Source organism: Pelodiscus sinensis, chromosome 12 (genome assembly GCF_049634645.1).
Source record: "Pelodiscus sinensis isolate JC-2024 chromosome 12, ASM4963464v1, whole genome shotgun sequence".
Classification (NCBI taxonomy): domain Eukaryota; kingdom Metazoa; phylum Chordata; order Testudines; family Trionychidae; genus Pelodiscus; species Pelodiscus sinensis.
The window spans coordinates 45,576,931-45,603,485 of NC_134722.1; the positions used below are offsets into that span (position 1 = coordinate 45,576,931).

Consider the following 26,555-nt stretch of genomic DNA (forward strand, 5'->3'; position numbering starts at 1 on the left):
GTCTGTGGTTCTGAGAGATGACAGACTAGGGATGTGAACGACCAGGCAGACGCGGAGCAAAGATGTGAACGACTGGTTAACTAGTGCGGCGAGGGGAGGAGAGAAGGGGGTATTTCAAAGTGGCAGCGCTGCTTAGAAACGCTGCGGGGAGCACGGCGCCAGCGGGGGACTGCCTGAGTACCCTGCTGGCCCCTGGAGCTAGAGCTACACATTGAAGGCGGAGGCACCCGTTATCGACTACAAATCAAGGGCGATCTATGCAACCATCAGACAAACTGGAGTGAACATCAGAACTTAGCTTATTTTGTGGTATAAAGGCCTAGAACAGAAACGACCCAAAACTAATTTCAAGCGATAATACAGGAAAGTCCACCTATTGCTCAAGGCAGGCCCGATGACTACCCATCGACTATTCGATTAGCCAAATAATCAAAATTTGACCTCCCTAACGGAGAGGTCATGTGTCCACTGACTGGCTTTTAGGGCTACCCCAGATTGATTCTGGGGATCTCTGCTTTTGTTCCCTCGCTTTAGCCCAACGAGAGGTCAAACAGCTCACCGGTTCTTCTTGTGAGAATCTCTAGCTGCTCTTCTCTCCAAGTTCAAACAAATGGGGCGATTGACAAAGTCTTTATCCTCCAAGGGCCCGTTTCGTCTTCATAGTGCTCCTTGGTGGGCGCAGGAGCCTACAGCCCTGCCACGAGACACCAGCAGTTCACAACTGTCTAGGGTAGGTGGGAGACTATTGGGATCTGTCGAAACCAGAGGAGAATTGTAGGTAGAAGCCTGAAACCCGAGTGTGTACGGTCCTCCAAGGCAAAGTATTATGGTACCTTTCACAACCGTCAGTGACCCAGATGAAGAGCGCACCTGCTCCCTATGGCTCTTTTAGGGTCTCATTTCAGCTCTGTCTGTGAGCGCAGAATGCCGTGGCAGCACCTGGCTTTCCCACAGAAGTCTCCTGCAGCGGTGGTTAGCTTATTTTGTGGGTCTTTGATGAGATGTCTTGACAGCAGCGCCCAGGTCTCAAAGCAAGGTGAGGGCTGGCCGACTTCTGTTCTCCTTACGGCCGCATTTCTCAAACTGTGGGTCCCGACCCTCTGGGGGGTCGCGAGCAACTTAGAGGGGGGTCGCGGTATCACAAAGTTTGAGAACCCCTGCCTTACGGTGTTTTATGCCCCTGGGTTCCCCTCAGCCCCCAGGAGGTCTGACCCGGGGGTTCAATACCGAAAAGACAGCAGGAGAGTAGCTGTCTGGCTGAGTGCTATGGTAAATGGAAGAGGCGGACCTCAGCAGGACTGCTCCATATTTGGTGTTTAGGGAACCCAAGGAAAGTGACGTGGAGGCCTTGATGATGCCGGTGTGGTCTCTAACCTCAGCGGATGCTTGGTACCATTCTTAGCACTGTGATTGCAAAAGGCATTTTTGGGGGGTAGGGCGGCATGGGGAGCATTGCAAGATGCTCCTGGCCAGCCTTGTGATGTTATTTCCAGCCACCCAGCTTTGCCTTACCATGGGCTGCAGTGTCGGGTGGGGAGAGGGACGAGCGGATCAGCTCCCTTCAAGCAGTGTGACCGATGCTTCCTCGTATCTTAGCAATGGCCTGGCCGTGGTCACTGCTGAATCCGGCAGTCAGCTGCCGCCTGTTGTCTGTGTGTGTGGCCACAGCATCACAGGCATGCGGCTTGCGTGCGTGCTAAGCGTGTTGGGCGAGGCACTATTAGTATTGGAGTTGCAAATCTGAGACCACACAAATGTGTCTGCAGGGAGCAGCTTGTGCTCTGGCTCGGAGAACACACGGTCATGAACGAGCGGACGGAAGAGTCCAAGATGGAATAAGTAGGTTGCCCAGGCTTTCCCGGCTCGGGGGAACTGCTGCCACGGCAGGGTGTTGTTCATTAGAGATACTGTGTTGTTCACGCTGTGGGAGAGCGCAGAGACCTTTGTGCTAGGCCCTGTACATGTGTTGGCACCATGTTACCGTCTCTCGTGATTTTTCTTCACCCAAACTCCCTCTCAGACCCTTCACCCCGTCCTGCACCCCAGCCCCTTACCCCAAGCTCCCTTCTGCACCCAACCTTCATATCCCCGCCACAGAATGCTGCCCTCGTCCACTTGCCAGAACCTTGGAGTGGCCCCCCTTTAAAAATTATTGCCCATCCCTGCCCTAATCTCATCCTGCAAGCTACCTACTCGCTCATCTAAAATAGCAACCCTCTCTGCAACCTTGAGGATGGGTGGCCTTCACCCATCTCCTTTAGACGTGTCTAGATTGCGGCGCTATTTCAGGATACTTCCGGTATCCCGAAATAGCTATTCCGCACCTTTCGAACCAGCGCGTTCTTTTGAAATCTAACGGGCTCGCTGTTCCGATGTCCCTGAGAACCTCGTTCCACCAGGATTAAGGGACGCTTCGGAATAACAGTTTATCGAAATGAGCTCTTTCGACATTCACTCGAGTAGCTCAGATGGTGTCGCTTGCTTCGAGCTACGGGGACAGTGTAGACACACCGTGGCAGCCCATTCATAGCTCTTGCAGAAGCTAGTTCACGGAGCAAAATGCTGCAAGTTCCTCTATTCAAAGTAAATGAAACTGACTGGAGCATTTTTAGCCAGTGCAGAAGAACATGTTAGGAAATGAGAATTATTAACCTTCAGCCCCCAGACAACAGGTCTTACTAAATCACTTTCCTGAAAAGTCTCAAAGTCTGTCCCCACACTTCCGTTTTTTCCCTGTGCACAGCTCATAAAGTAAGATTAGCTGTCTTATTTTCCGAGCCCGCACTCTCATTTCTGCTCGGTTTAGCAACCGAAGCCAGCTCCGAGCAAAGTCGGTGGGGGTCTTTGCATGGGCTAAAATAAGAGTAGAGCTCTCATGCAGTCCAGTCTGTTCTTCTTCTTTTTTTTTTTTTTTCTTTTTTCGTTCAGTCAGCCTGGAGGAAGACTGCAAGGCTCCATTTGCATGTTGTGACCCAGAATGCAAATTCTGAGGCCAATATTTGTGATATTGGGTATTAATAGAAGTTAGAGCTGGCTGAAAACGGGACAAATGTTTGGCGAGTCTTATTGTTTCTATTCCACTCCGCTGTATTCAGATCTTTCAGTGATGGCAAATATAGACTGCTTCGAAACCGTTCTGCACGGCTCAGATGAGTGTGTGTGTATTCGGCGCTGTCATGGGGCAGACTCAGCACCATGCGTGGCTGCTCTGGGAATTCACTTGTTTGGCTTATTGGACGCCTCCCTCTAGCTCATGGGTTCCCAAATTGGGGGGCATAAAGAAATTCCAGGGGGGTGCGAGGTGACCCAGGTGTGCACACACCTGTCAATAGCACCCGAAGTTTTACTATTTTGGGGGGGCGAGGGTTTTTCAAATATCAAAAAGGGGGCGTGGTGCTGAAAAGTTTGGGAACCACTGAAGGGTGTCTCCCCATGTTTCTCTTTGACCACGGCATCCTCTTCCAGACACGGCTCTCTGGCAGTGCCCACTCCAGTCTCTCTGCACCCCCTTCCGGGGCATGGTGTTTATCCAACTGTGCTATCCAGGATCCTCTCCTCCCAAGGGGCACCCAGTTCCCCCAGGAAACGCCCAGTTCCCCGTCCCCACCTTGCTTCAGTGACCCACTGCCAGTCTTCATCTAGCCCCTGCCTCTGGCAAACTGCAGTCCATAACGGCCACTCATCACTGGCAAAGGGGTATGGACCTGCTGCCTTTGCCTAACCTGGCTGCTTCGGGCCCTGCAGCCTGGGAGCTTGCTTGGCCAGAGTTGCCCCAGCTCTGCTCTACCTCCAGGAAGCCTCCTGCTTCCCTGGCGGTCAGGTCCCTACAGCTTTCTGTCCAGAGCAGCAGTCGGTTCTCCCCTCCCTCCGAGTCCTCTTTTATACAGCCCCCAGCTGGGCCCTCACTAGCCAGAGCTGCCTCAGCTGGGGCTTCGCTCTCAGCCCTTGCTCATTGCCCTTAAAGGGCCAGTGCAGGGCAAAGGTTCTGTCACGAGCCCCTTGCAACTTGCATGGCCTGGGCTGCCGCCAAATGCCAGCGTTCTGAATAACGCACACGCTGCCACTTGCTCATCAGGGATGTGTTTGAGTTGTCTGCACCCCCCCCCCCCCCCCAACCGGCTCTGGAAATACAAAAAATGCTTTGCAAAGGCAAACATTCAATAAGCAGAATCAGCACAGAGAGACTGTGCTAGAATCGTGCCTCTCAGAGAAGAGGAAGCAGTAGTGGGACTTAACCTCATCTGTTTTTAGGGGATAAACTGGGCTCTCAAAGGGCTTCGACCACTTGAGTGAATTTAGCTCCCTGGCCCCATAACGGGCAGGTCGGCAGATATTATCCCCATTTTACAGATAGGCAAATCAAGGCAGAGCACTGGCATTTTCCTAAAGGATGCAGAGCAGGCAAAACGGAACAGAACCCAGGTCTTCTCTCTGCCATAAAGTTCCCTTCTGTAAGGAAAAAACTCAAATAGGAATCGAAACCCGCCTTCCAACAGCATTTGGCGTGTCTGGGTCAGGTCCCCCAAATCGTGAGGGTTTTAAAAGGCGCTGTGGTCTCCTCCTGCTCTTCTAGCCGTTTGCTTTTGTGTCCCAGAGCTTTTCTCTCTCCACCCCAGCTTTCATGTTTGATTTGAATGAAAGCGGAGAGTCTCGCGGAGTCAGTCCAGGAGTTGGAGCTTTATGGAAGTGATATCGTATTGCAAGATTTGCGATACAAATCACAAGAGCTGGTAACGTGGCGCCAACACCCTGCTAACCGACGTGTGCCCAGCTCTTGGGTGTAAGTCCAATTTCACGGGCACCAGTTTTATGCCTGGGAGGCTCTTGTGACTCCTGTTCTTACTCCGGATTTATGTTGGGTGTGAATGAAGAGGGGATGCCTTTCAGCGTGAGCTAAGCAGCAGAATCGTGAGCCTTGCACAAGTAACAGCTGCCGCTGCCTGACCCCGGCCCGTTACACGGCTGTTTGTGCAGCACATGGCTTCTGCCGTTGGGGGGCAGGAAAGCAGGGAGGGAGGCGCCCCACCCGAGCTCGTGTCCCCTCTGGTTACTTAATACTCTGGGGAACCATCTGTGCTCTGACTGTTTGTGACCAAGCAGGAACTTTCGTGCGCTATTGTTCTCTAGCCAGCTCACTGACGCGCAGGCCTTGAGGTGGGATCTAAAAATACCCACAGGCCTGCTCCTAGCGGCAGCCTGGGGGAGATAAGGCTGCTTGAGCCGCCGGGGCGGAGGCTGGGGGTTGGCGTCTCGGGATACAAGGATACTGAGAGCAGCCCCGTGTGGGGAGGAAGGATCTGCCTGGTCCCTGGAGATAGCAGTGGGCTCGGGTGGGCTGTCCGATGTCAGGCTGGTTAGCCGCTGGGCGTTGCAGTTTCTAAGAACAGGAAAGTTCCTTGGAGAGGGGAGCGGCAGTGGCTGGGGGTTCCCAGACGAGCGTGCACAGCCCCGTCAGACTGGACTCTAGCCAATGCCAGGAGACCTAGTGAGGCCGTAAGCCTGGTCTGCGCTAGCAAAACGCAGGCCTGCGGCAAACCTGCCCCCGGGGGCGCATGCCCCTGCCAGGCTCTGCCACCTGGGCCAGACACCCGCACTGTCTCCAGCAGCACTGGGCCCCACCGCTGCTGTCGGCGGAGCTGGGCGGGTCCGGACATTTCCTGGTCCGGCGCATCCTCGGAGAGCAGCCGACGGGAGCGGCAGCTGGACTGCCCTAGGGCCCCCCGAGGGGAGAGCCAGCCAGTGAGCGGGGGGGCAGCCCAGCCCTAGGGCAGCCCAGCCCTAGGGCACCCGCCAGGCCTGCTAGTCATCCGTGTTCCCACAGCGCCGAGGGAGCCCTGGACCACGACCTGTAGAGCGGTGAGGGGAGAATCCAGCCCGAGAGAGCGGCAGCGGAGGGGGGGGGGCCAGGGGAAGATGGATCTGAGACAGCACAGCTCCAAGGGAGCAGCTGCCTGACAGCCCTGGAGGCCTGATGGGGGTGGCTCAGAAACCGCCCGGGGCCTGTTCTCGGTTTGAGCTGGTGTCTCCTGAGTCCTGGGCTGGGCCTCGCCTCTGCTCGCCGCATACCTGCCTGGGGCCCTGCGCCCCGTCTCCTTGGCCAAGGGGTGTGAATCGCTTCCACCCCAGCCTCTCGCTGAGTGGTGCAGCTGCACCATCTTGGACTCTCCCGGGTCACGGAAATCCCTGCACTCCAGCCAAGCAAGCCAAACCTCGGGGCCTCTGCTCCCTCTCATGCTCTCCAGCCACGTGCGGAATAAATGTTCTGTGCACCGGCGCAGGGGGTGTGTGCACCACCAACAGGGCGCTCTGCTAAACAGTGGGGCAGCATTGGAAACTCTCCTGGGCCCAGCTGACTAGGACGCTGCCTCCGTCCCATCTGCGAATCGCCCCACCAACACCCAGCGCTAGCTGTCCATGGGGGCAGTGCAGCTCGGTCCGAGGGGGGGCTGCAGGGGCAGTGCTCTGGGCACCTGATTCGCTGTTGCCCTTTGTGCCAAGGGGCTGCTGGGCGGGCACGAGGGGTCCCCTGCACAGAGCCCCTCCCGGCTCACCGAGGCGGGGGCCGGCTGCAGCAGCGGGCGGCGTGGCCAGGCCCTGGCTGTGCTTAGCGTGGCGGCGCCCACCCGAAGGCAGGAGGGCCCCTCCTTCCCCCCGGCGATGGCTGTGCCCCGGGCGAGGAACCATCGCTGCGGGGACTGAGGGTCCTGGCGGGAGCTGGCACCGCGACTGGGCCGTGCAGAAGCAGGGACTCCACCTCCCGCCGGCGAGCGCGCTGCAGGGACCGTGTCTCTGGCGCTCCTGTTTCTGCCGACGTTCAGGGCAGGAAGCGCCGCTCTGCGTGGGCAGCGCTCGGTCGGGACAGGCCCCGGGCAGGCAGGGCACCGTGGGCCTGTCCCGACGGCTCTCCTGTCCGCTGGGCGCGCCGGAGCCGCAGTCACCTGGCTGGTGAGGCCCCGCCCCTGTGAGGACTAGGCCCCGCCCCTGTGAGAACTGGGCCCCGCCTCCTGAAGACGAGGCCCCGAGGCAGCAGAGCGAAGCTGCCGCCCCGTTTTGCAGTTCCCTAGGGCAGCGGTTCCCACCCTTTTTATGGCGCGGGCCGGCAAACCCAGTCGCAAACTGTTGGCCTAGTAATGGTTGATTTGCATATTTTTGTATTCATTATGCAAATAATGACTATGCAAATAAAATGGTAGCGCTGCTGTGAACAGCCGGCTTCAGCTCCAGCAGTCGCCATGTGGTATCTCCTGGTCCCAGAAGCCCCCCTGGTGCCAGCCCTCACCCCTAGAGCCCCCCACCCCTCCACTGACCCCGGAGTCCCCTGCAGCCAACCCCCCTGACGCCAGCCCCCCACCATGACCCTCCAGTGCCAGTCTCCTGTTTCCAGAGCCCCAGTGCCAGCCCCCCACCTCTTAGCACCCACCACCCCCAGAGCCCCCCAATACTAGCCCAGCCCCCAGAGCCTGTCCTGCTCCCCTCGCCCTGCGCTGCCTTCCAGCTGAGCGCTGCTCCCGGGTTCGGCTGCTCTAGGGCTGCCGTGCTGGGCTCCGTGTGGCTGTAGGGGTGGCACGGCCATCATGCCAGCAGGGAGCGAGGGCAAGAGGCTGCCAGGCCGGGGCTAATGTCCAGGCCTGCCTTCGAGTCCCTTTCTCCTGCCTTGGCTCCTCCCTGCCCCCGCCTGTCCTGGGGCAGAGGGCATCACCCCCCCCCCCCCCCCCCCGGCTGACACTTGGGAGGGGACGGGCACCTCTGAAGCGGGGGCGTCTCGGCTCGTTTTCTCAGGGTTTCGCCCTCTGGCCTCGGAGCCGGCCTGCCCCCCCCTTGCACCTGGGCCGTGAAGCCAGCAAGGGCCAGAAAACTGCCACGTGCCGGGGTCCGGGCTGTGACTCCAGACGGCAGCACCGGTATCCAAACCACGCGTGCACACAGTGCCTGCCGTCAGCCATGCGCCGAGGGCCACTTCTGCTTGTTGCTGCCCCTCCGCCGGGGCCCTTCCCCTCCTCTCGGTCGCTGGTGTCTGGACCACACCGTGCAGGCTGCTCCCTCGGGGGAAGGAGGGAGACGACAGCGAGTCCCAGAGCCAGAAGTGCTCTGTGTGGCCACCAGCCACCCCCTTCGCACGGCCAGAGGACGGCCTGGCTCCCCCGGGACTCCTGGGTGCAGTAGCCAGGGGGCCTGGGCTGAGCACCCCCCGTTCATGGCTAACACGCCGCCTCTCTGGCTCCAGCTGAGGCCCTTGCACAGAAGGGCGAGCAGGTACTTCGGGCAGTTCTCAAGTCCAGCTCCCTGCTGGCCACGAGGTCTTGCAACGCGCGGCTCTACGGGAAAGCGGCGCCAAGCCCAGCGCGGGCGCGGGAGAGGGTGGGAAACGCCAGCTGCCCCGTCGGCAAGTCGGCTGGCCTGGGTCAGCGGCAGTTTCCCCTTTGCTGGGCGGGTGGAGCCGGCGAGGGGGAAGGGGACGGGAGGGAGCTGACAGAGGGAAGAGGGGCTCGGTGGGGCCTGGGGTGGAGAGATGGAAGGAGCGAAGTTTGGGAGCAGGCAGGATCAGGGCGTGAGGGGAGGACGGGAGTGTGCCAAGGGGGATGCAGAGAAGGAGGGACTGAGAGAGGAATGGAGAGAAGGAAACGGGCTTAATTCAGAGTGCAGCAGATCAGCTATTCCCCCCCCCCCCCCCCCCCCCACACACACAGAGAGCCCGTTCTGCTCCCCTGGGGGGCATGCAGGCCGGCATTCCCCCCTTCCGATGCCGCTTCAGAGCAGCTGCCAGGCAGCCCTGCGGCGTCTCGCCAGCTCCCTGGCCCACGTGGCGCCACTGCCAGACAAAGCGAAACTCCTGCTGCCCACCAGGGTTTCTGAGCAGCAGCTGCCGCAGGGCGCCCAGGGCTCCGCTCAGCCGCGCTGATCGATACCGGGCTTTCGGGGGTGGCAAGGCGAGGACGCTGCGCTAAGAATGAACCCGCCGCTTGCGGGGGTGCCGCTGGGGTTGCTGGAGGCGCACAGGCTGCCGGCTTGCAAGCCACAGCCGGAGCCGGCGTTGGCAGCCGCGTCGGCCCCTCCTGCTGTGAAGTGATGAGTGTGGCGACCTCGCCCTCCGGCGTTGCGCCCACCTGCTGGCACGGATCTTGCACGACAGCAGTGCTAGCGTGAGCACCTGAAGGAAGCGTGGTCGGCGTTTGTACGGGAGAGCTCTAACCTCAGTTCTGCAGCTGCCGGGTACTTCAGCCCTTCCTCACGTTGGGCACACGCCCGCAAGGCCTGCTTCCCACCTGGGCCGCTGACCACGCGTTTGCCCCTCTCCTCCCTTTCTCCCCCCCACCCGGTGCAGCTGAGCTGTCCTTCCCTGAAGCTGACGTCGCGAAGGGCGTGTTTCCTGGCTTCCCCCATTCAGAGTTTTCTCTCCGGCCTAACCAACTTCTGTTCCTCTTCCTTGTCTCTCCGCGGGATCCTTGGTGCAGCTCGGCTGAGTCAGACCGAAACCGGCACAACCTGCCAGGGAACTGCAGGGTCCAGCTCTCCTCGGGGCTCTCTGCAGGGCAGAGCGAGCGGGTGAGGAGGCGCTGGAAAGCGAGCGGTGGCAGCCGAACAGCTGGGAGTCCTCACAGAGCTTTCCAAGTGCGGCCCTCGGGGGATTTGTCCGTGGACTTCACTGGGAGCATGAGTCGAATGCCCCTTTCTATGGCTCAGCCCCTGTTTAATGCAGGGGATTCCAAAGGAGTGTATTCTGAGATAGCGCTGGTGTGTGTAACGGCAGGAAAGAAAGATTCAGAGGGGGAGACGAGTTACTGTAACTGGAAATATTTAAAAATCAACAAATAGTCTAGCACAGTGGTCCCCAGCACAGTTCCCGCGGGCACCATGGCGCCCACCGGGGCATTTCTGTGCGCCTGCTGACTGATCGGGGCCAGCCCAGCCCCCGGGCGCATGGCGTATGGGCGTCCCCGCCCCTGGGCGTGCAGCACACAAGCGGCACCGGCACCAGACATGCGGCGTGTGTGCGCAGCCCCGCCCCTGGGCACCCGGCAGCCCCAAAAAGTTGGGGACCACTGGTCTAGCAGCATCTTAAAGACTAACAAAACATGTAGGTGGTATGAGCTTTCGGGGGTAGAACCCACTTCTTCAGATGACTGTATTAGAAGTTCAGATCCAAGAATAAATAAGGGAGGGAGGGAAAGGGGGGGGGAAAAAGAGAAAAATAATGAATTAGATTGTTCAGGTTACAAGAGGCTGAGAAGAACAATTTGCACCTCTATAAGCACCTGTTGGTTGGTTGGTTAAGACATTAGGACGTGGAAGGGAGTGTGCTAGCCAGGTAATGTCTTTATTCAGTCCTCTCTGATAGGAATCAAACTTGTGAATGAAGTTAAGTTCCGACCCTTCCCTGTGTTTGGCTTGTGGGATTGGCCTGAAACAACAGGTGACTTTGAGATCCATGAATGAGCGCCCGGGCAGGCTAACGTGTTCTCCAACAGGGTTCTGCGTGCTGCCTTTTCGGATATCTGATTTGTGTCCATCAATTCTTTCCCGTAGAGACGATCCAGTCTGGCCAATATCCATGGCTCAGGGGCACTGCTGGCATTTGATGGCGTAGATCCCAATAGTGGACGTGCAGTTAAATGAGCCCCTGATGTGGTTGGGTCCAGTGACGAAATCGCTTGTGTGGACAGAGCTGGCACCGGGGAAAGAGAGACTGTCACCGTCCTGCTGTAAAGGTTTATGCACCTGGACAGGGGTAGCCACAAGGCCTAGCCTGGGAACGGAGCTGACAGCCAGGCTGCTCCATCTTCCCCACGCAGGCAGGAGTGGGGGGAGAGTTGTTGGGACTCGGCTCAGTTCTGGAGGCAAGACCTAGGAAAGACCGAGCCCAAGGGACTGGGGTGCGGCCAGAGAGATCATGCACGCAAGCTGGTGTTGTGGGCCCATATCACTTGGCGCAAAAGCAGCGCCTGGATTCCTGCCTGGTTTGGGGCTGTTAGCATGATGCCGGCAGGCGGAACCGAACCCGGGACCTCAGTGCACGTACCTCTACAGCTCGAGCTAAAAGCCTGCTGGCCCTCAGCTAAGGCCGGGGAGCACACCCAGCTGCTGTCTGTGTACGTGCGCTTCGTCCCACTGCATGGGACAGTGCACCACATCCCGGGGATGTGTGCGTTGCAATATCAATATTGAACAAGAGCCACCAGGTCCGAGAAAGGGGCTGCAAACCCCAGCCCGCACGCTCCGCCGAGCTGCTGGCATGTAGGTCTCCTCTGGCTTGCTGCTACTTACTGTTTCCCACCCCACTCTGCACTCACCCCCTTGTGGGTAACACACATGCAAGCGTCAACATGGTCGGAGGTCAATTAGCTTGTGGTGCTGGCTGGTTATTATCTGACAGCAGCAGCGTGGGAAAGGCTTTTATGCAAGTGCAAAAAAACTCATTGTGAAATCCTCCAGCAACAGTCAAGAAATCACAATCACAGCAAGGCCAGGCCGACTTCTCCCGGGGCTCACAAGAGTCCGGTCAGCTAGCTGGGCAGGAAAGTTTGCTTAGTGGCTTTAGTGCCAGGGAGGTACCAGGTAGGCATCCCTCGAGGCTGGAGTCCCCCCTTGTAAGCACAGAAGCTGCCCAACGGGAACAGTAGCAGGGCAGCTTCCCCAACGCTCTCCCACCAGTGTCTCCGTGGCTTCTCTGCGGAGAGCGCCTCCAAGGACACGCTGCGGAGAACCACAGAACAGTAGAACCGGAAGGGACCTCGAGAGTCCGCAAGTCCAGACTCCGACCCTCGTGGCAGGACCGAGCACTGTCTAGATCAGGGGTGGCCAACCCATTTAACAAAGAGCTGAAACAGTGGCGGGAAAAAATGCGAAGAGTTGTCAAGGGGGGGGGGGGGGAGAGGCTGCCCCTTTAAGGAGCAAGCAAGCTTAGGCTTTTTGGCTATATTAGCCTCCCATTGACAGCTGCCAGCTTGGGTGCTGTTTTGAATCGCTGTCGTGGAGGGGAGCAGGAGCGGCTTCACGAGCCGCACTTTGGGGAGGAAGAGCCACAGGTTGGCCACGGCTGGTCTAGATCATCCCTGACAGGCGTCTGTCCAACCTGGTCTGAAATGTCTCCAGGGATGGAAATTCAACAACCTTCTTAGGCAACTTATTCCAGTGTTGAACCACCCTGAGAGTATGGAATGTCCTAATGCCCAACCTCAATCTCCTTTGCTGCAATCTAAGCCCATTGCTTCTTGTCCTGTTCTCAGAGACCAAGGAGAACAATCTCTCTTCCTCCTTGTGACGCTCTTAGATACTTGAAAACCGCTCTCATGTCCCCTCTGTCTTCTCTTTTCCAAACTAAACAAGCCCAGTTCTTTCAGTCTTCCCTCATAGGTCATGTTTTCTAGACCTTTCATCGTTTTTGCTGCTCTTCTCTGGACCATCTCCCATTTCACTGCATCTTTCCAGTGCCCAGAACTGGACACAAGACTCCAACCGAGGCCTACCCAGCGCAGAGTCGAGCGGAAGAAGGACTTCTCGTGTCTTGCTCACAACACTCCTGTTAATGCAGCCCAGAATCGTGTGCGCTTTTTGTTTTTTGCAACAGCGTCATGCTGTTGACGCATCTTTAGCTTTTGGTCTGCTCTGACCCCTAGCTCTCTTTCTGCAGGACCCCTTGCTAGGCAGTTCCTTCCCAGTCTGCACGTGTGAAACTTGTGGTAACGGGCATCTCCCGGACTGGATCAGCTCAGCGAGAAACCGAGGAGCAGACCACTGAAGCCGCTAGTCCAATATCCTGGCTCGGGGCGTGTCTGCCTTGCAGACTGCTGTGGAAATGCTGCTCCTGCAGACAAACTTTCCTGTGCACACTCATGTGGCTAAAAACTGCAACATAGCTGCAGTAGTGTGGCCTGTGCAAGCACATCGGGGACCCCGGCTACCTCCCGTTGCTGAAACCCACACGCCTCCTCGGCTATTTTTAGCCATGCTAGCGAGTGTGTGTCTGCGAAAGCTGCCATCTCAGCTTTGATTTCAGGGGGGACGTATGCTCTGACAGCAGCCAGCCCTGCGTGCGTTGGAGGAGATTGTAAAATTGTCGACTAACCTGCCCCGAGGGGAAGCCCCTGGCGGTTGTAGCAGTGGGGTTTGTGATGGGGACACCGGTCCTTTCGGAGCTGGCCTGAGACCAGCTGCTCTTCCACACATGCAAAGAACAGCTGTCAGCACATTCTGTTCTTTCCTTGTGGCTGAGTCTGCCTTGCTGTAATTTCAGCAGTGCTGCGAATTGAAAGGAGAGGAAGGAAAAGTTGGAGCGAGCCAGGAGTTGGCTGTAATGCGGTGCCATGGTTCTAAGGAAACAGCTGGGGCAGATATGCTGGCTGGAGAGGCAGTGGTTGAACTAGAGCCCGGTTTCTCAACCTCTGGGTCACAACCCACACTAGGGATGTAATAGTGAAGTCGATTAACCGATAAGCGAAAGCTTATTGGTCAATGCTATAGACTACACACATTCCGCACCGTCTCTCCCCGCCGCCACCTGCCAGTAAATTTTTTAGCAGGCTGGCCAGCAGCCCGGCACAGACCTGGCTCATGCCGGTTCCGGGACCTACCCAGCTGCGGCTCTGCATTAGAAGTGTATTAGGAGGCCGGCAGGCAGCCCAGTTCAGTTCTGGCTCATGCCAGGTCCAGGAGCTCAGTCCCTCCTCTGGAGAGGGGCTGCTGCCACCCTGCACTGCTGCCTCTGTATCACAGGTTGGTACAGGCCCATCGGTGGCTTTGTTCCTAGATTTAAGATGGGAGTAAGTCAAAACCACAATACCCTGGGTCTGGACGTGTTTACGCTCTATGGAGAGGGCGTCCCACAAAGAGAAATTCCCTGGCACCGATTCGTTTCTTGCTAACCCCGGCAAGACGAACTCCACTGACTCCCACGGTGTTACTAGTGTTATGTGGGATCCCCACTGACTTCAAGAGAGAGACGCCCCACCCCGGCATGATACGAGTCAAGCTCCAGGACTTCAGTTTAGTTTAGGGAGGTGTGGAGCTGACTTTCAGCTCTTCTCCATACTAAAAAGGGCCCTGTTTGAACTCAGAAGCTGTACATGATTGGTGCGGAGAGGGTGAATAAAGAAAAGTTATTCATTAGGTCCTATAATATAAGGACTAGAGGACACCAAATGAAATTAATGGGTAGTAGGTTTAAAACTAATAAGCGAAAGTTCTTCTTCACACAGCGTGTAGTCAACCTGTGGAACTCCTTGCCAGAGGAGGCTGTGAAGGCTAGGACTATAACAGAGTTGAAAGAGAAGCTAGATAATTTCATGGAGGTTAGGTCCATAAAAGGCTATTAGCCAGGGGGTAGGAATGGTGTCCCTGGCCTCTGTTTGTCAGAGGCTGGAGAGGGATGGCACAAGACAAATCGCTTGATCATTGTCTTCGGTCCACCCCCTCCAGGGCATCTGGCGCTGGCTACTGTTGGCAGACAGGCTACTGGGCTAGATAGACCTTTGGTCTGACCCAGTACGGCCGTTCTTATGTACTGGCAATAGACTCGTTTTGTCTGTAGAGCTGATCCAAGGTTCCCCAATGAAATAAGCAAGAAGAATGTTTTTGTCGGTATAGCGGCACCGACGCCAGAGCTTTTGCCGGTAGAAAAATAACCGGAACCACCGGGTAACATTATCCGAGTGGAGTATTCCAAGCTCTACGCCCCTTGCTTGCAGGGTGTTCCCACTGATTCCACAATGAGGCACCCCGGCAGGGCACTGTAAGGGGTGTGCGTTTTCCAGCAGAAGCCGAGGACGAGAGCAGCCAGGGCTCTCCGGGTAGCACTCCCCATCGTTCCCCCTCTCTCTGTGTCCTCTGCATCTACCCAGCTGGTGTCACTGGTTGGTGTCGCTGGTTGACCACATGTGGGCAGTTGCTCAGCTGGTGTAAATCAGAATCACGCTGCTGCTCTCAGAAGTGCTCTGCCGTACAGCTGTCGCGGTGTGTCATGGGCCCTTTCCAAAGGCTTTCAAGAAGGTCAAGCCCAAGAGAAAGTCAATCTAAACACAGCCGCATAGCACACTGGCTTCTCTTTGCCTGTGCTGCTGTTGACTCTGATCCTGCAACGGGACTGCAATAGTCTTCCCAACACTAGACCCCCCCCCCTTGCAGCATTGTTCTCACACCCACCCCAGAACAGTGTCTCTGATGTGGTCACCCATTTTGTGGGGCGTGGCACGTGGCCCTCCAGCCAGGTCCTGCTGGAACTACACCCTTTCTGGGTCATCCATGTCCTCCATCACGGCCTTCACCAGGATGAGGGCACAAGTAGCAAACCAAGAAGCCTGAGGTCTCACTTCAGTTCCAGCCTCTTCACTAAGTAACCGAAAACAGAACCACGGCTGCCAGCTCGTTCCTGGTGCTAGAGGTTGCAGATGGCAAGAGCTATTCCGATTCCCCTCTGTTCTCCACCCTATTGTCCGTGCACCAGGGCCTCTTACCCCAAGCCTATGGTGGATGCTAATCTTGGCTCCTTCAGCGTGTTCCTCTCTCCCTTTCCTTGTGGCTGGATCTTTTTCAGCCTCTCCCTCCACCTCCCCTCGGCCTGCTCCTCAGGAGGAGAGGACACAAAATGACCACTCGCCGCTGCTCTCAAACCCCTCCTTTATGGAACCAGACAGTGCCACCCCAGCTGGGTCTGACCCTGAATTGCACCCGGAGGGCACAGCTAGGCTGGCTCATTAGGAGGTCAGGTGCTAATTAACCCTTTGTGGGCCAGTGTGGTGATTTATACTTCAACCCACGGCAGTAGCACACAGAGGACTTGTTCGTTTAATAATTATTTTACAAGCTCTCTGCTTTGGAGTCCTGGAGGGGTGTAGAATCATAGGCCTGGAAGGGACCTCGAGAGGACATCTAGTCCAGTCCCCTGCCCTCGTGGCAGGACCCAGCGCCAGCTGGACTTTCCCTGACAAGGCAATTTATTCCAGTGTTTGACCACCCTGCCAGGTAGGAAGTTTTTCTAATGTCCGACCTAAACGTCCCTCGCTGCAGTTTAAGCCCGTTGCTTCTTGTCCTGTCCTCTGAGGCCAAGGAGAACAATATTTCTACCCCTTCTTCGCCCCCCCCCCCCCCCCCCGCCCTTCTTTAAAAAACCTTTCATGTATTTCAAAACTGTTACCACTTCCCCAGCCGGTCTTCTCTTCTGCAGACTAAATAAACCCAGTCTTCAGTCTTGCCCCAGAGGGCATGTTTTCATCACTTCTAATTGCTTTGTTGCCCTTTCTCATTTCTCATCGTTTTGCTGAAACGTGGTGCCCAGCGCTGGACACAGTACTCCAGCCAAGGCTTAACCGGTGCAGAGCAGAGCGGAAGCATGACTTCTCGTGTCTTGCTTGCAGCACTCCTGTGAATACATCCCAGAGAAATGTTAGCCCTTTTTTTGGGCCACAGTATCATATTTAGCTTCTGGTTCACTGACTCCCCAGCTCCCTTCCCGCAGAGCTCCCTTGTGTGTGTGAAACTCATTGTTCCTTCCTCAGTGAAGCACTTCACATTTGCATCCTATTTACCTCAGACCATTTTTCCAATTTAATAACTGAAGAACAACAACTGGGGAACTTCTGGAGTCAGCTAGATGTTTTGTCTCGAGAGCGAAGTGGAGGAGACTTGTAGATGACCTATACTCCACTCGGAGTGCCAGGCTTTAAGAAGAAGATTTCTCCAATTTGTCCAGGTCATTTTGAATTATGACCCTTTACTCCCCAGCACTTGCAACCCTTCCCAGTGTGGTATAATGAGCAAGCGTCCTCTCTGTGCCATCAGCTAACTCACTGAAGAACAACCCCAGCCCCAGAATGGATCCTTGCTCAATTCCATTCGTTGAGCATAACTTGCAGCATAACTGTGAACTACTCTGTGAGAACAAAAGCTTCAGAGGGGGAAGCCACGTTAGTCTGTAACAGAAAACCTTAAACAACAAATAGTCTAGTAGCACCTTAAAGACTAACAAAATGTGTAGATATCAGAGGGGTAGCCGTGTTAGTCTGAATCTGCAAAAGCGGCGAGGAGTCCTGTGGCACCTTATAGACTAACTGAAGTGTAGGAGCATAAGCTTTCGTGGGCAAAGACCCACTTTGTCAGATGCATGCAGTGGAAATTTCCAGAGGCAGGTATAAATATGCAGGCCAGGATTAGGCTGGAGATGACGAGGTGGATCCAATCAAGGAGGATGAGGCCCACTTCTAGTAGCTGATCTGGAGGTGTGAATTCCAAGAGAGAAGCTGCTTTTGTAGTTAGCGAGCCATTCACAGTCTTTGTTTAATCCTGAGTTGATTGTGTCAAACTTAAAGATACACTGTAGCTCAGCAGTTTCTCTTTGAAGTCTGGTCCTGAAGTTTTTTTGCTGCAGGATGGCTACCTTTAATCTGCAATTGTGTGTCCAGGAAGATTGAAGTGTTCCCCTACAGGTTTTTGTATGTTGCCATTCCTAATATCTGATTTGATTCTTTTATGTAGGGACTGTCCAGTTTGGCCGATGTATATAGCAGTGGGGCACTGTTGGCACATGATGGCATATATTACATTAGTAGATGTGCAGGAGAATGAACCAGTGATGGTGTGGCTGATCTGGTTAGGTCCTGTGATGGTGTTGCTGGTGTATATATGTGGGCAGAGTTGGCACCAAAATGTGTAGATGGGATCATGAGCTTTCAGGGGCACAGCCCACTTCAGATGACTGGAGTATTAGAAGTCTAGATGCAAGAACAAATAAGGGAAGGGGGAGAGGGGGGAAAAAGAGACAGAGAGTAGATGGTTCAAGTAGTTACAGGAGGCTAATAAAAACAATTAGCACCTCCATTGGTTGGTTTGTAAGTCATTAGGATGCGAGTCAGCAGCGGATGTCCCTGTTCATACCATTTGCATAAGAATTAAACTTGTAAATGAAGTTGTTCCAATCCTTCTCTGTGTATTTGGCTTGTGGAATTGGCCTGAAACGACAAGGTGACCTGGCAATCCATTAATGAGTGCCCAGGCAGATTAACTCTGAGAACAGTTACCCAGCCAGTTATGCACCCACCTTATAATAGCCCCATCTAATTTCCCTAGTTGGTTTATGAGAAGGTCATGTGAGACTGTGTCAAAGTTAAGATATACCCTGGGCTATGGCTTCCCCCTTAGCCACAAACCTTATCAGACCAAAGAAAGCTCTCTGGCTGGTTTAACATGATTTTGTTGACAAATCCATGCTGATTGTTACTTATCACCTTACTAGCTTCCAGATGTTTGTAAGCTGATGGCTTAATTATTTGCTCCATTATGTTTCCTGGGACAGAAGTTAAGCTGGCAGGTCTGTCATTCCCTGGGTTGTCCTTATTCCCCTTTTTATAGATCAGGAAGGGGCAAATGCAGTGCCAGTATCTGCAATCTCTCCCTGTATCTCATGACTATTGAAAGATAATCGCTAATGGCTCCGCTCTCCCCTCAATCCGTGCCTGGAGTGGTCTAGGGAGTGCAGTGTATCTGAATGCCAATCCAGGCTCCATAGGGAGCAGAATCGCTCATTTCACAAACTATATGAAATTGTTCCAGTTATGCCGAGACTTTTACTTGGCTTTTAAGAAACTGTCGTTCCCTCTAGTGGCAGGGGTCAAGAGAATAGTTGTATCCAGCCTTGCTCATACGGACCGTCCACGCTGTAAGTCCAAGATACGTTCCAAACCACTGGACTTCTAGCAAAACAAGTGAAAGTAGGGAATTTTTTTTCCCGGGGCTGACTTCCATTTGCGCAAATTGTCGCGTGTTTTGTTTTGTTGCGCAACTTATGAGCGGGGAATGGGAGGACTTAGAACACATCAGTCCCTGCAAGTGCCAACGACTTTAGTGTCGAATGGATGTACGCCGGGGCGGCTCATGGTGGGGACGCCCTGTAGAGCTACTGTGCTTTCTGCTCTCGCTGGCAATCACAAGGACGCAATTCCTGGGATTCGCAGGTGTCCCGCTCCGAGCACGGTCGCTCCACTCAGCCCAGGCCGGCGCGGAAAGAATGGCTGCCTGTTGGTCTGCTCCAAACCCTGCACTGTGCAAAATTCCTGCTGCTCTTCAGACAAACTGACTCTACTGCTGTGTCCTTGTGTCCCTCCAGGTCAGAGCCTCTTGCTAAGGAACATCAAGACCTGGGAAAGATGCCCACAATGGAGCGCCTCCTTCTGGCTCTGCTTTTCCTCTTGCAAGGTAAGATGCTCCCCGGTTATATTGACTGGAGGAGCGAGGAGAAGGCATGATCGTTTTCTGTGTTCTGGGGCGCCGACAGCCATGCCGGGGCCCTGGGCAAGGGGGCAGAGGGGCTCCACACGCCCAGGAACGGCAGTGCCTTTGGTGGAAGGGGCAGGGCTGGCGCAGAGGCAGCGGGTGCGTCATGCTGCCCCACAGCCCTTAGAGCTGCCTGGAGCGGCCGTCTGGTGCCCAGGGGTCCAGGCCCTTTAAAACGGCTGGGCCCTCAGGTAGATGTCCCCTCCCCTCCCCCCACCAGTTTGTGTTCCTCTTATCCTGCGGCACACGTGGGGGTGCTCAGCTCCTCCGAGTGAGCTTCGAGTCCTTTCAGAGGAGGGGTGGGCCTGGCCTGAGCCTCAGAAAAACCTCCCTGGGCCTCACTTAATCTCTCTGGGCCTCAATTCCCCATCTGGCCCATGGGGATAAGAGGCCCATGTGTGGCTAAGCACATGCCAGACTGGAAGTCACTCAGCCCTGTGCTAATGGGTTCTAACATGGCTCCCAAGATTTTCAGAGCAGCACCTGGCACGGTGGCCCTTCCTGCACCCCCTGCCGTAAATAACAGGCAGCAGTGTTGTGGGGACACCAAGGAGGTGACCGGGGAGCTGCTAGTGAACAGGGCACCTCAGGCAGAGCGGCACCTCACCATGCAGGTCTGTGTAACGCAGGGCTCCACGGAAGCAGCTGCTGTGCGGACAATTTCCGATTTTGTGGCGACAGAAACCAGACCAAGCAAAGCCGCCTTGTTTATGAGACGCAGGAGGCGAACATCACCATCGAGAACAGCCCCGAGATGCTGAAGATAAGCGCACCGTTCCCCACGGCCTCTGTATTCAACAGCAGTTTGCAGCAGCATTTGGGGAAATACCGCTTCTGCCTCCGCTGGTGCAAAGAGAAGAGGCGTCTCCTCCTCACGTATGGCGGAACTGACTACATTCTGAGTAACACGACCGAGTCTTCCTTCAGCGTCTCCTGCGCCCCTTCGCTGTCTAACAAAACGAGGGATTCGCTGCTTTTCAACGTGTCCTACACCCACGACAAGGCGGCCAACAGCTCCCTCGGCAGCGCTGCCGTCTACTCCTTCCAACTCCGCGGTACAGTGGAACCCACTTATTAAAAGGGTGGGAGAGCTTGCAGCCACCCGCATGGGCACTCTTGGGAGCTAAGCGGGGATGGCTCATGCGTGGGAGGGTTTTGGGAAGCTCCCACAGGCTGCTGTGGCTCTGGATGCTAGCAGTGGAGAAGCCAATTCCCTCATTTTTCCAAAATGGCCACTGGTTTTGGGTTCCAGTTTTGGGGCATCTGTTTGTAGTTCTCTGGGCTCTGTTTCCCCACCTCTCCCACTGAAAGGTGCTGAAGTGCCGGGTCTCAGCTCCTCTGAAATCCTGCCTAAAGCATCTCCGGTTAGGCCCCCACAATAACAGAGTTGCCAAGGTTACGCATTTCACCAGCTCATCCCTCCTCTAGTCCCAGTGCGCCCCCCCCCCCCCTTTCGTGGTCAGTCGAGCGGCCTTCAGCAGGGTCTCAGCCGCAGGGCATCCGCCACATGGCGCCCTTAGAACATCCGCTGGCTGGGGACAGCTGAGGCTAAGATGGAGGCGAGGCTGGAGCGGCCCCGGCTGCACGCTGGTTAGAGGCGTGCCGAGGAAGAGACGGCAAAGCTGCTGGCCAGGGCTCTAGTGCCTGCTCTTACCCCCAGCTAGCCCCTTCCTTACAGCTCAGTGCAGTCGACAGGACCCCCCTGCAAACTGCCACAAGCCCGTCTCCTGTGCGCCGGGAGAGGACTGAGACAGGCCAAGAAACTCACCCCCCAGGGGGCTGTCGGCCCTCTCCTGCCATGTGCAAGAGGCTCCAGGCCCAAGGCCGGCTCGCAAAGGCATCGAGACCCCTACAGATGCTGAGAGAGGCTTTTGAGGCTCCCCTTAGATGCCTAAGAACTTGGGAAGTCCAGCCCCAGATGCCTCCCGCTACACCCATGCTCTGCTTGGCCCTTCGGGCCTACCCATCCTGACCAAACTCCCAGCCCTGGCGTGCCCCTCGCTCCTGCTGATGTACATCCCCTGGGTTCAGCCCAGTCCGCCTCCGCCCCAATCGATCAATAGCGCGGTCACCGGAGAACACCGTACCACGCACACGCTGCTGGCGGGGGGAGAAACCAGCCCTGGCCCCTCCTCCCAGAATGAATCACGATGTTCTCCATTCTTCCCCCGCCAGCCGCTGGAGACCCCGGCAGGGCCAGCGCGGTCATGGAGAACGAGACTGTGGAAGAATTAACGAGCTTGGGAACCACCGTGAGGAATCCCAGCAGACCCGCTGGAGACCCCGGCAGGGCCAGCGCGGTCACGGAGAACAAGATTGTGGAAGAATTAACGAGCCTGGGAAACAGCATGAAGAATCCCAGCAGAGCTGCTGGAAGACAGACCAATGCCCTAGACTCATACCAGTGAGTACGGGACGTGTACGGCGCCCGCTTCCTGTGCTCCCTGCTTAGGCCCCAAGCCTCACCTGCCCGAGGAGTGAGACCGTGGTGGCGGCATAGCACGGGTGGGCCACCCCCTCTCAACCAGGCCACTGACTGGACGGCAGGGCCAGCGCATCGGGGCTGACCCCACTTGGCTCAGCAGGGGAGCGGGGCCGGGTGTTTACCGCCCACCCTGGCTATGCCCCTGGTGTGTGGACAGCGATGGCTTTCCGAAGGGGTAGGTCAGAGGAGCAGCCTCCCGACCTCGGCAGCGGGTCCCCACAGCTCTCCTAAGAACGGTCAGACTGAGTCAGGCCAATGGTCCATCCAGGCCAGTGTCCTCTCTGCCGACAGTGGCCAGCACCAGGTGCCCCCGCGGGAGGGAACAGAACAGGGAATCCTCACGTGATCCCGCCCCTGTCCCTCATTTGCAGACAGACAGAGGCCGGGGCGCCATTCCTACCCATCCTGGCTAACAGCCAGGGCTTGACAAATGCGCTCGGCCGCTCGCCCGTGGCAAGTAGATTTTACCAGCTGGCGAGTGCAGGGGCGGACTGGCCCGGTGGGCGGTTGTGACGGGCTGGCCAAAGCCTGCGCTACGGCTCCATCCGATCCGCCGGCCGGGCGGAGGAGCGGAGCGCCGCCAGGAAGGGGGAAGCGCGGTATTTCTCAGCGCCGGGCTGCCTGTGTGCAGCGCCAACGCGAGGAGGCGGGGCCACAGGGCGGGACGCCGGCAGACGCCAGGACGCTGGCGGGACATGGCCCCGCTGATTTCAAAGGGCTGCGGCAGCTCGGCTCTGGCTGCATGACCCCCGGGAGCTGGCTGTGGCACAGTCACGCCACGCCCCGCCGGCTCCAGTCCTGCCGTAGCCCCAACCCCATCACTGATGAGAGACCGCTCCCGGCCGACCACCCAGCTCGCTGCACCCGCCCCGCGTCCCTTTGTCTCCACGCCACCTGTTCCCCACGCCGCCCCTGCTCCCCTGTACGCCAGATCCCCTGCTCTCCCTCTTCCCTGCGACTCTCTGTCTGCACCGCCCTTGCACCCTGCTCCCCTCTGATCCCTGCCCCCCAGCTCTGTGCTGCCCGTTCCCTGCACTGCCCCTGCCCCTAGACTCCGATCCCTCTGCCCCTCCCGTTCCCCGCGTCCCATTCCCCGTGCCTCCACCGCACCCTGTGTCCCTCTGGCTCTGTGCCTCCCATTCCCTGCGCCACCCCTGTACCCCCCCCCCACACACACTGCTCCCTGCACCCCTCTGGCTCTCTGCCTCCACTGCATCCTGCTCCCCCCGATCCCTGCACCCCTCTGGCTCTGTGCTGACCTTGCACCCTGCTCCCCCTGTGGGTCGGGAGTGAGGGGTGCTTGCCCATAGGGAGGGGCTGGACAGGCCAGGGAAAAGGCTGCTGTGACCCAGCAGCGAGTGAAAGGGGGAGTTCACTTGAAGCGCCTTTGCTTTTATGGAAAAAAAACCAAATGAAAATGCTATTTGCTATTTATAGGGCTAAAAGGCCGGGACAAAAATGAAAACAAAACAAACAAACCCCATTGCAAATTGCAAACGTGTAAAAGACAAAAAATGGGCGGGGGGGATGTTTTGCTTGGGGCAGCAAAAAACCTAGATTTGGCCCTGGGGGAGAGGAAGGGGCTGGGCTCGACTGGACTGTGGGGAGGGGAGGGGCAAAATATGGGGAAGGGGCTTGTGCTGAGGGGAGGCGAGGAGAGGGGAGGAGGTCAGGAGAAGAAGAAGAAGAAAGGGGAAGGCACCAAGGGACAGGGGTGCAGAAGAGATAAATCCCAGGGGGCCAAGTGCAGACACTGAGGAAAAGGGCAGGGGGGAGGTGTCAGTGGGAGGGGGGACAGGGTGATGCTGGGAGAGAAGAGGGTAAGGGCACTGGGGGCTAGACGGGGAGGGGGAGGTGCTGGGAGAAGGCTTGAAAGAAGGGGTGGGCATGAGGAAGGTGGGGATGGAGCAAGTTGTGTGAGGGCACAGGGGCATGAGGGTAACAGGCAGAGGGTGGTGAGGGGGGTGGGTATCAGGGCAAAAGAGGCCAAAGGGGGCAGGAGCAGTGTGGGACAGGGGAGGCACCAGGAGGGTGCAAGGCTAAGGGAAGGTGCAGGTGCCAAGGGATTCTGGGAGTGAAGCAGAAGGGCAGATACCTGCAGGGGAACGACCAGCACCAGAGGAGAGAGGCAGGGCAGGTGTGTAGAGGGAGGTGTTAGAAGAGGGGATGAGGAGGGGTAGCTCACATGATCAGAGTGGGGCTACTGGAGGAGTGGGCACAGGGGGGAGAGAAGGGTTTGTGGAGGGGGCAGGTCTCAGGAAGGCCGAGGACAGTGAGAAGGGCAGGAGTCAGGACAGCAGAGGAGGGTGAGGAGTTGGGGGGCAGCAGGCACCAGGGGATCTGATGGAGCAAGGGGAGGAGACATGGCAGCAGAGGGAAAAGGCAGAGGTTTATAAGATATTTATTAATAACTTATTAGTAATTACTGTTCTTATTCTTATTAGGAATTTATGCTATTAAAAAAAACACTTTTTGGGGGGAAGGGTGGCGAGTCCCTTTTTTGTCTGGCGAGTAGGGTTTTCCAGAATTTGTCGAGCCCTGCTAATAGCCATTGATGGACCTGCCCTCCATGAATTTATCTAGCTCTTTTTTGAACCCTGTTAAAGTCCTACCCTTTACCACATCCTCTGGCAAGGAGTTCCACAGGTTGACTGTGCTCTGCATGAAGAAAAACTTCCTTCATTTATTTTAAACCTGCTGCCTATTAACCCTCTCCTGTCACATTCTGGTGGTACAGATCCTGCTTTGAGGTCCCTTTCCCTCCCACCCTCGCTAGACTCCCTCTCTGCTCAAAATTCAAAAGGATGGTCTGAGGTAAACAGGACGATGTTTAATAAGGACAAATGCAAAGTGCTCCACTTGGGAAGGAACAACCTGCTTCACACATACAGAATGGGAAGTGACTGTCAGGAAGGAGTCCTGCCGAAAGGGATCTAGGGATCATAGTGGACCATAAGCTAAATATGAGTCAACAGTGTGACCCTGTTGCAAAAAAACCCAACATGATTCTGGGCTGCATTAAGAGGAGTGTTGTGAGCAAGACATGAGAAGTCATTCTTCCACTCGACTCTGCACTGATTAGGCCTCAACTGGAGCATTGCATCCATTTCTGGGCACCGCATTTAAAGAAAGATTTGGAGGAATTGGAGATCCAGAGAAAAGCAACAAAAATGATTCAAGGTCTAGAGAATGTGAACTATGAGGGAAGGCTGAAAGAATTGGGCCAAAGGAAACTTTTCTTCATGCAGCGCACAGTCCACCTGCGGAACTCCTTGCCAGAGGATGTTGTGAAGACTAGAACTTGAACAGGGTTCAGAAAAGAGCTAGATAGATTCATGGAGGTTAGGTTCATCAATGGCTAGTAGCCAGGATGGGTAGAAATGGTGTCCCCTAGCCTCTGTTTGGAAATGGATGACAGGAGAGGGGTCATGTGAGGATTCCCTGTTGTGTTCCCTCCCTCGGGGGCACCTGGCATTGGCCACTTTCAGCAGACAGGATACTGGGCTAGATGGACCTTTGGTCTGACATTGCCTGGCCGTTCTTATGTTCTTATATGCTATGTTTAGTTTGGAAAGAGAAAACTGATGGGGGACACGAGCAGTTTTCTATTATCTAAAAGGGTGTTACAAGGAGGAGGGAGAAAAATTGTTCTCCTTGGTCTCTGATGACAAGACAAGAAGCAGTGGCCTTAACGGCAGCAAAGGAGGTTTGGGTTGGACATTAGGAAAAGCTTCCTCACTGTCAGGGTGGAATAAATTGCCCGGGGAGGTTGTGGAGTCTCCATCGCTGGGGATATTTAAGAGCAGGTTGGACAGATGCCTGTCAGGGATGATCTCGCTGGTGCAGGGGACTGGTCTCCATGACCTCTCGAGGTCGCTTCCAGGTCTCCAGTTCTGTGAGTCTCTGATTCTGTTCCTTCTTCCCCAAAAGAAAGCTCCTGCGTTTGGAACGGAACCTGGAACAGGTGGAGTTCAAGGAGAACAACAAGACTTTTGGGAACAGCACAGTGCGTGCGACTGTCTGGAAGTTGAAACCCAGCCGCGACCCTCAGGACTTGTCCTTCACGTCTACACTGAAGGTGAGTGCAGCTGTGCCTGGGGTCCAGGCCTTTTCCCCTGAGTCAGGGCCAGAGAGCTCAAGGCCAGAAGGGACGACTGGATCGCCTAGTGCGAGTGTCCATCACAGGCCACCACCCGCACACTGAGCCCACTGGCAGCAGCGAGACCCAAGCATTACGGCCCGAAGGAGATTTATTGTGGGCCCCAGGCAGAGCACAGCAGGGACTGAGGGGCGCCGGTGCCGGAGGATGGCAGGGAAATGATTGTGGGAGGGACCCTGAGAGGAGCCCGGCATGTGACCTGTGCCCCATACTGCAGGGGAAGGCGGAACCCCATGGCAGTGACCAGCTAAGCTCTGAGCATGGGAGCAAGCGCCCATGGGCCAGTAACCTGCGGGGGAGGGGAAACCCTCACTTCCTGACCGCTCTTGGTGGCCAGCTGAGGCCCTGAAGCATGCGGGTTGCAGCTTTGTTCCACATAAGAATGGGGAAGCCCACGTTCCACACCCGCCTCCCCGCCCCCGATCCCAGGGCTGCCTGTTTTTCCCCCCGACGGTTATGCCCTGCCTCCTGCAGCAGGCAGCCCACTTTGTGTGGCTCTTTCGGAGAGCCGCGTACCCGGCCGGCCTTTATAATCCCCGGACCCGGCAGCGGATCGGTCAGGCGGGGTCCAGCTCCCCTGCTTTCAGGGGCTGCGCTCGGTGGTGTCCCCCGCCCGGCTCACCCGCAGCACGTGCCGAACCTCTGTGGGTGCTT

General features: G+C 56.4%; 1 protein-coding gene across 4 annotated transcripts in view; it reads left to right on the plus strand.

The window, feature by feature from the left end:
* ADGRG1 (adhesion G protein-coupled receptor G1) overlaps nucleotides 1–26,555 on the plus strand; it is a 44,356-nt gene that overhangs the window by 6,959 nt on the left and 10,842 nt on the right. For 3 of the 4 annotated variants that reach the window (XM_075940437.1, XM_075940434.1, XM_075940433.1), the window contains 4 exons: nucleotides 19,091–19,179; nucleotides 19,887–20,312; nucleotides 21,433–21,661; nucleotides 25,673–25,820. In XM_075940437.1, coding sequence (XP_075796552.1) covers nucleotides 19,131–19,179; nucleotides 19,887–20,312; nucleotides 21,433–21,661; nucleotides 25,673–25,820 — 852 coding nt within the window. In that variant the 5' untranslated portion in view covers nucleotides 19,091–19,130. Of the gene's footprint in view, nucleotides 1–5,793; nucleotides 5,857–19,090; nucleotides 19,180–19,886; nucleotides 20,313–21,432; nucleotides 21,662–25,672; nucleotides 25,821–26,555 lie in introns of those variants that run through there. The other variant, XM_075940435.1, reaches the window with a different exon arrangement.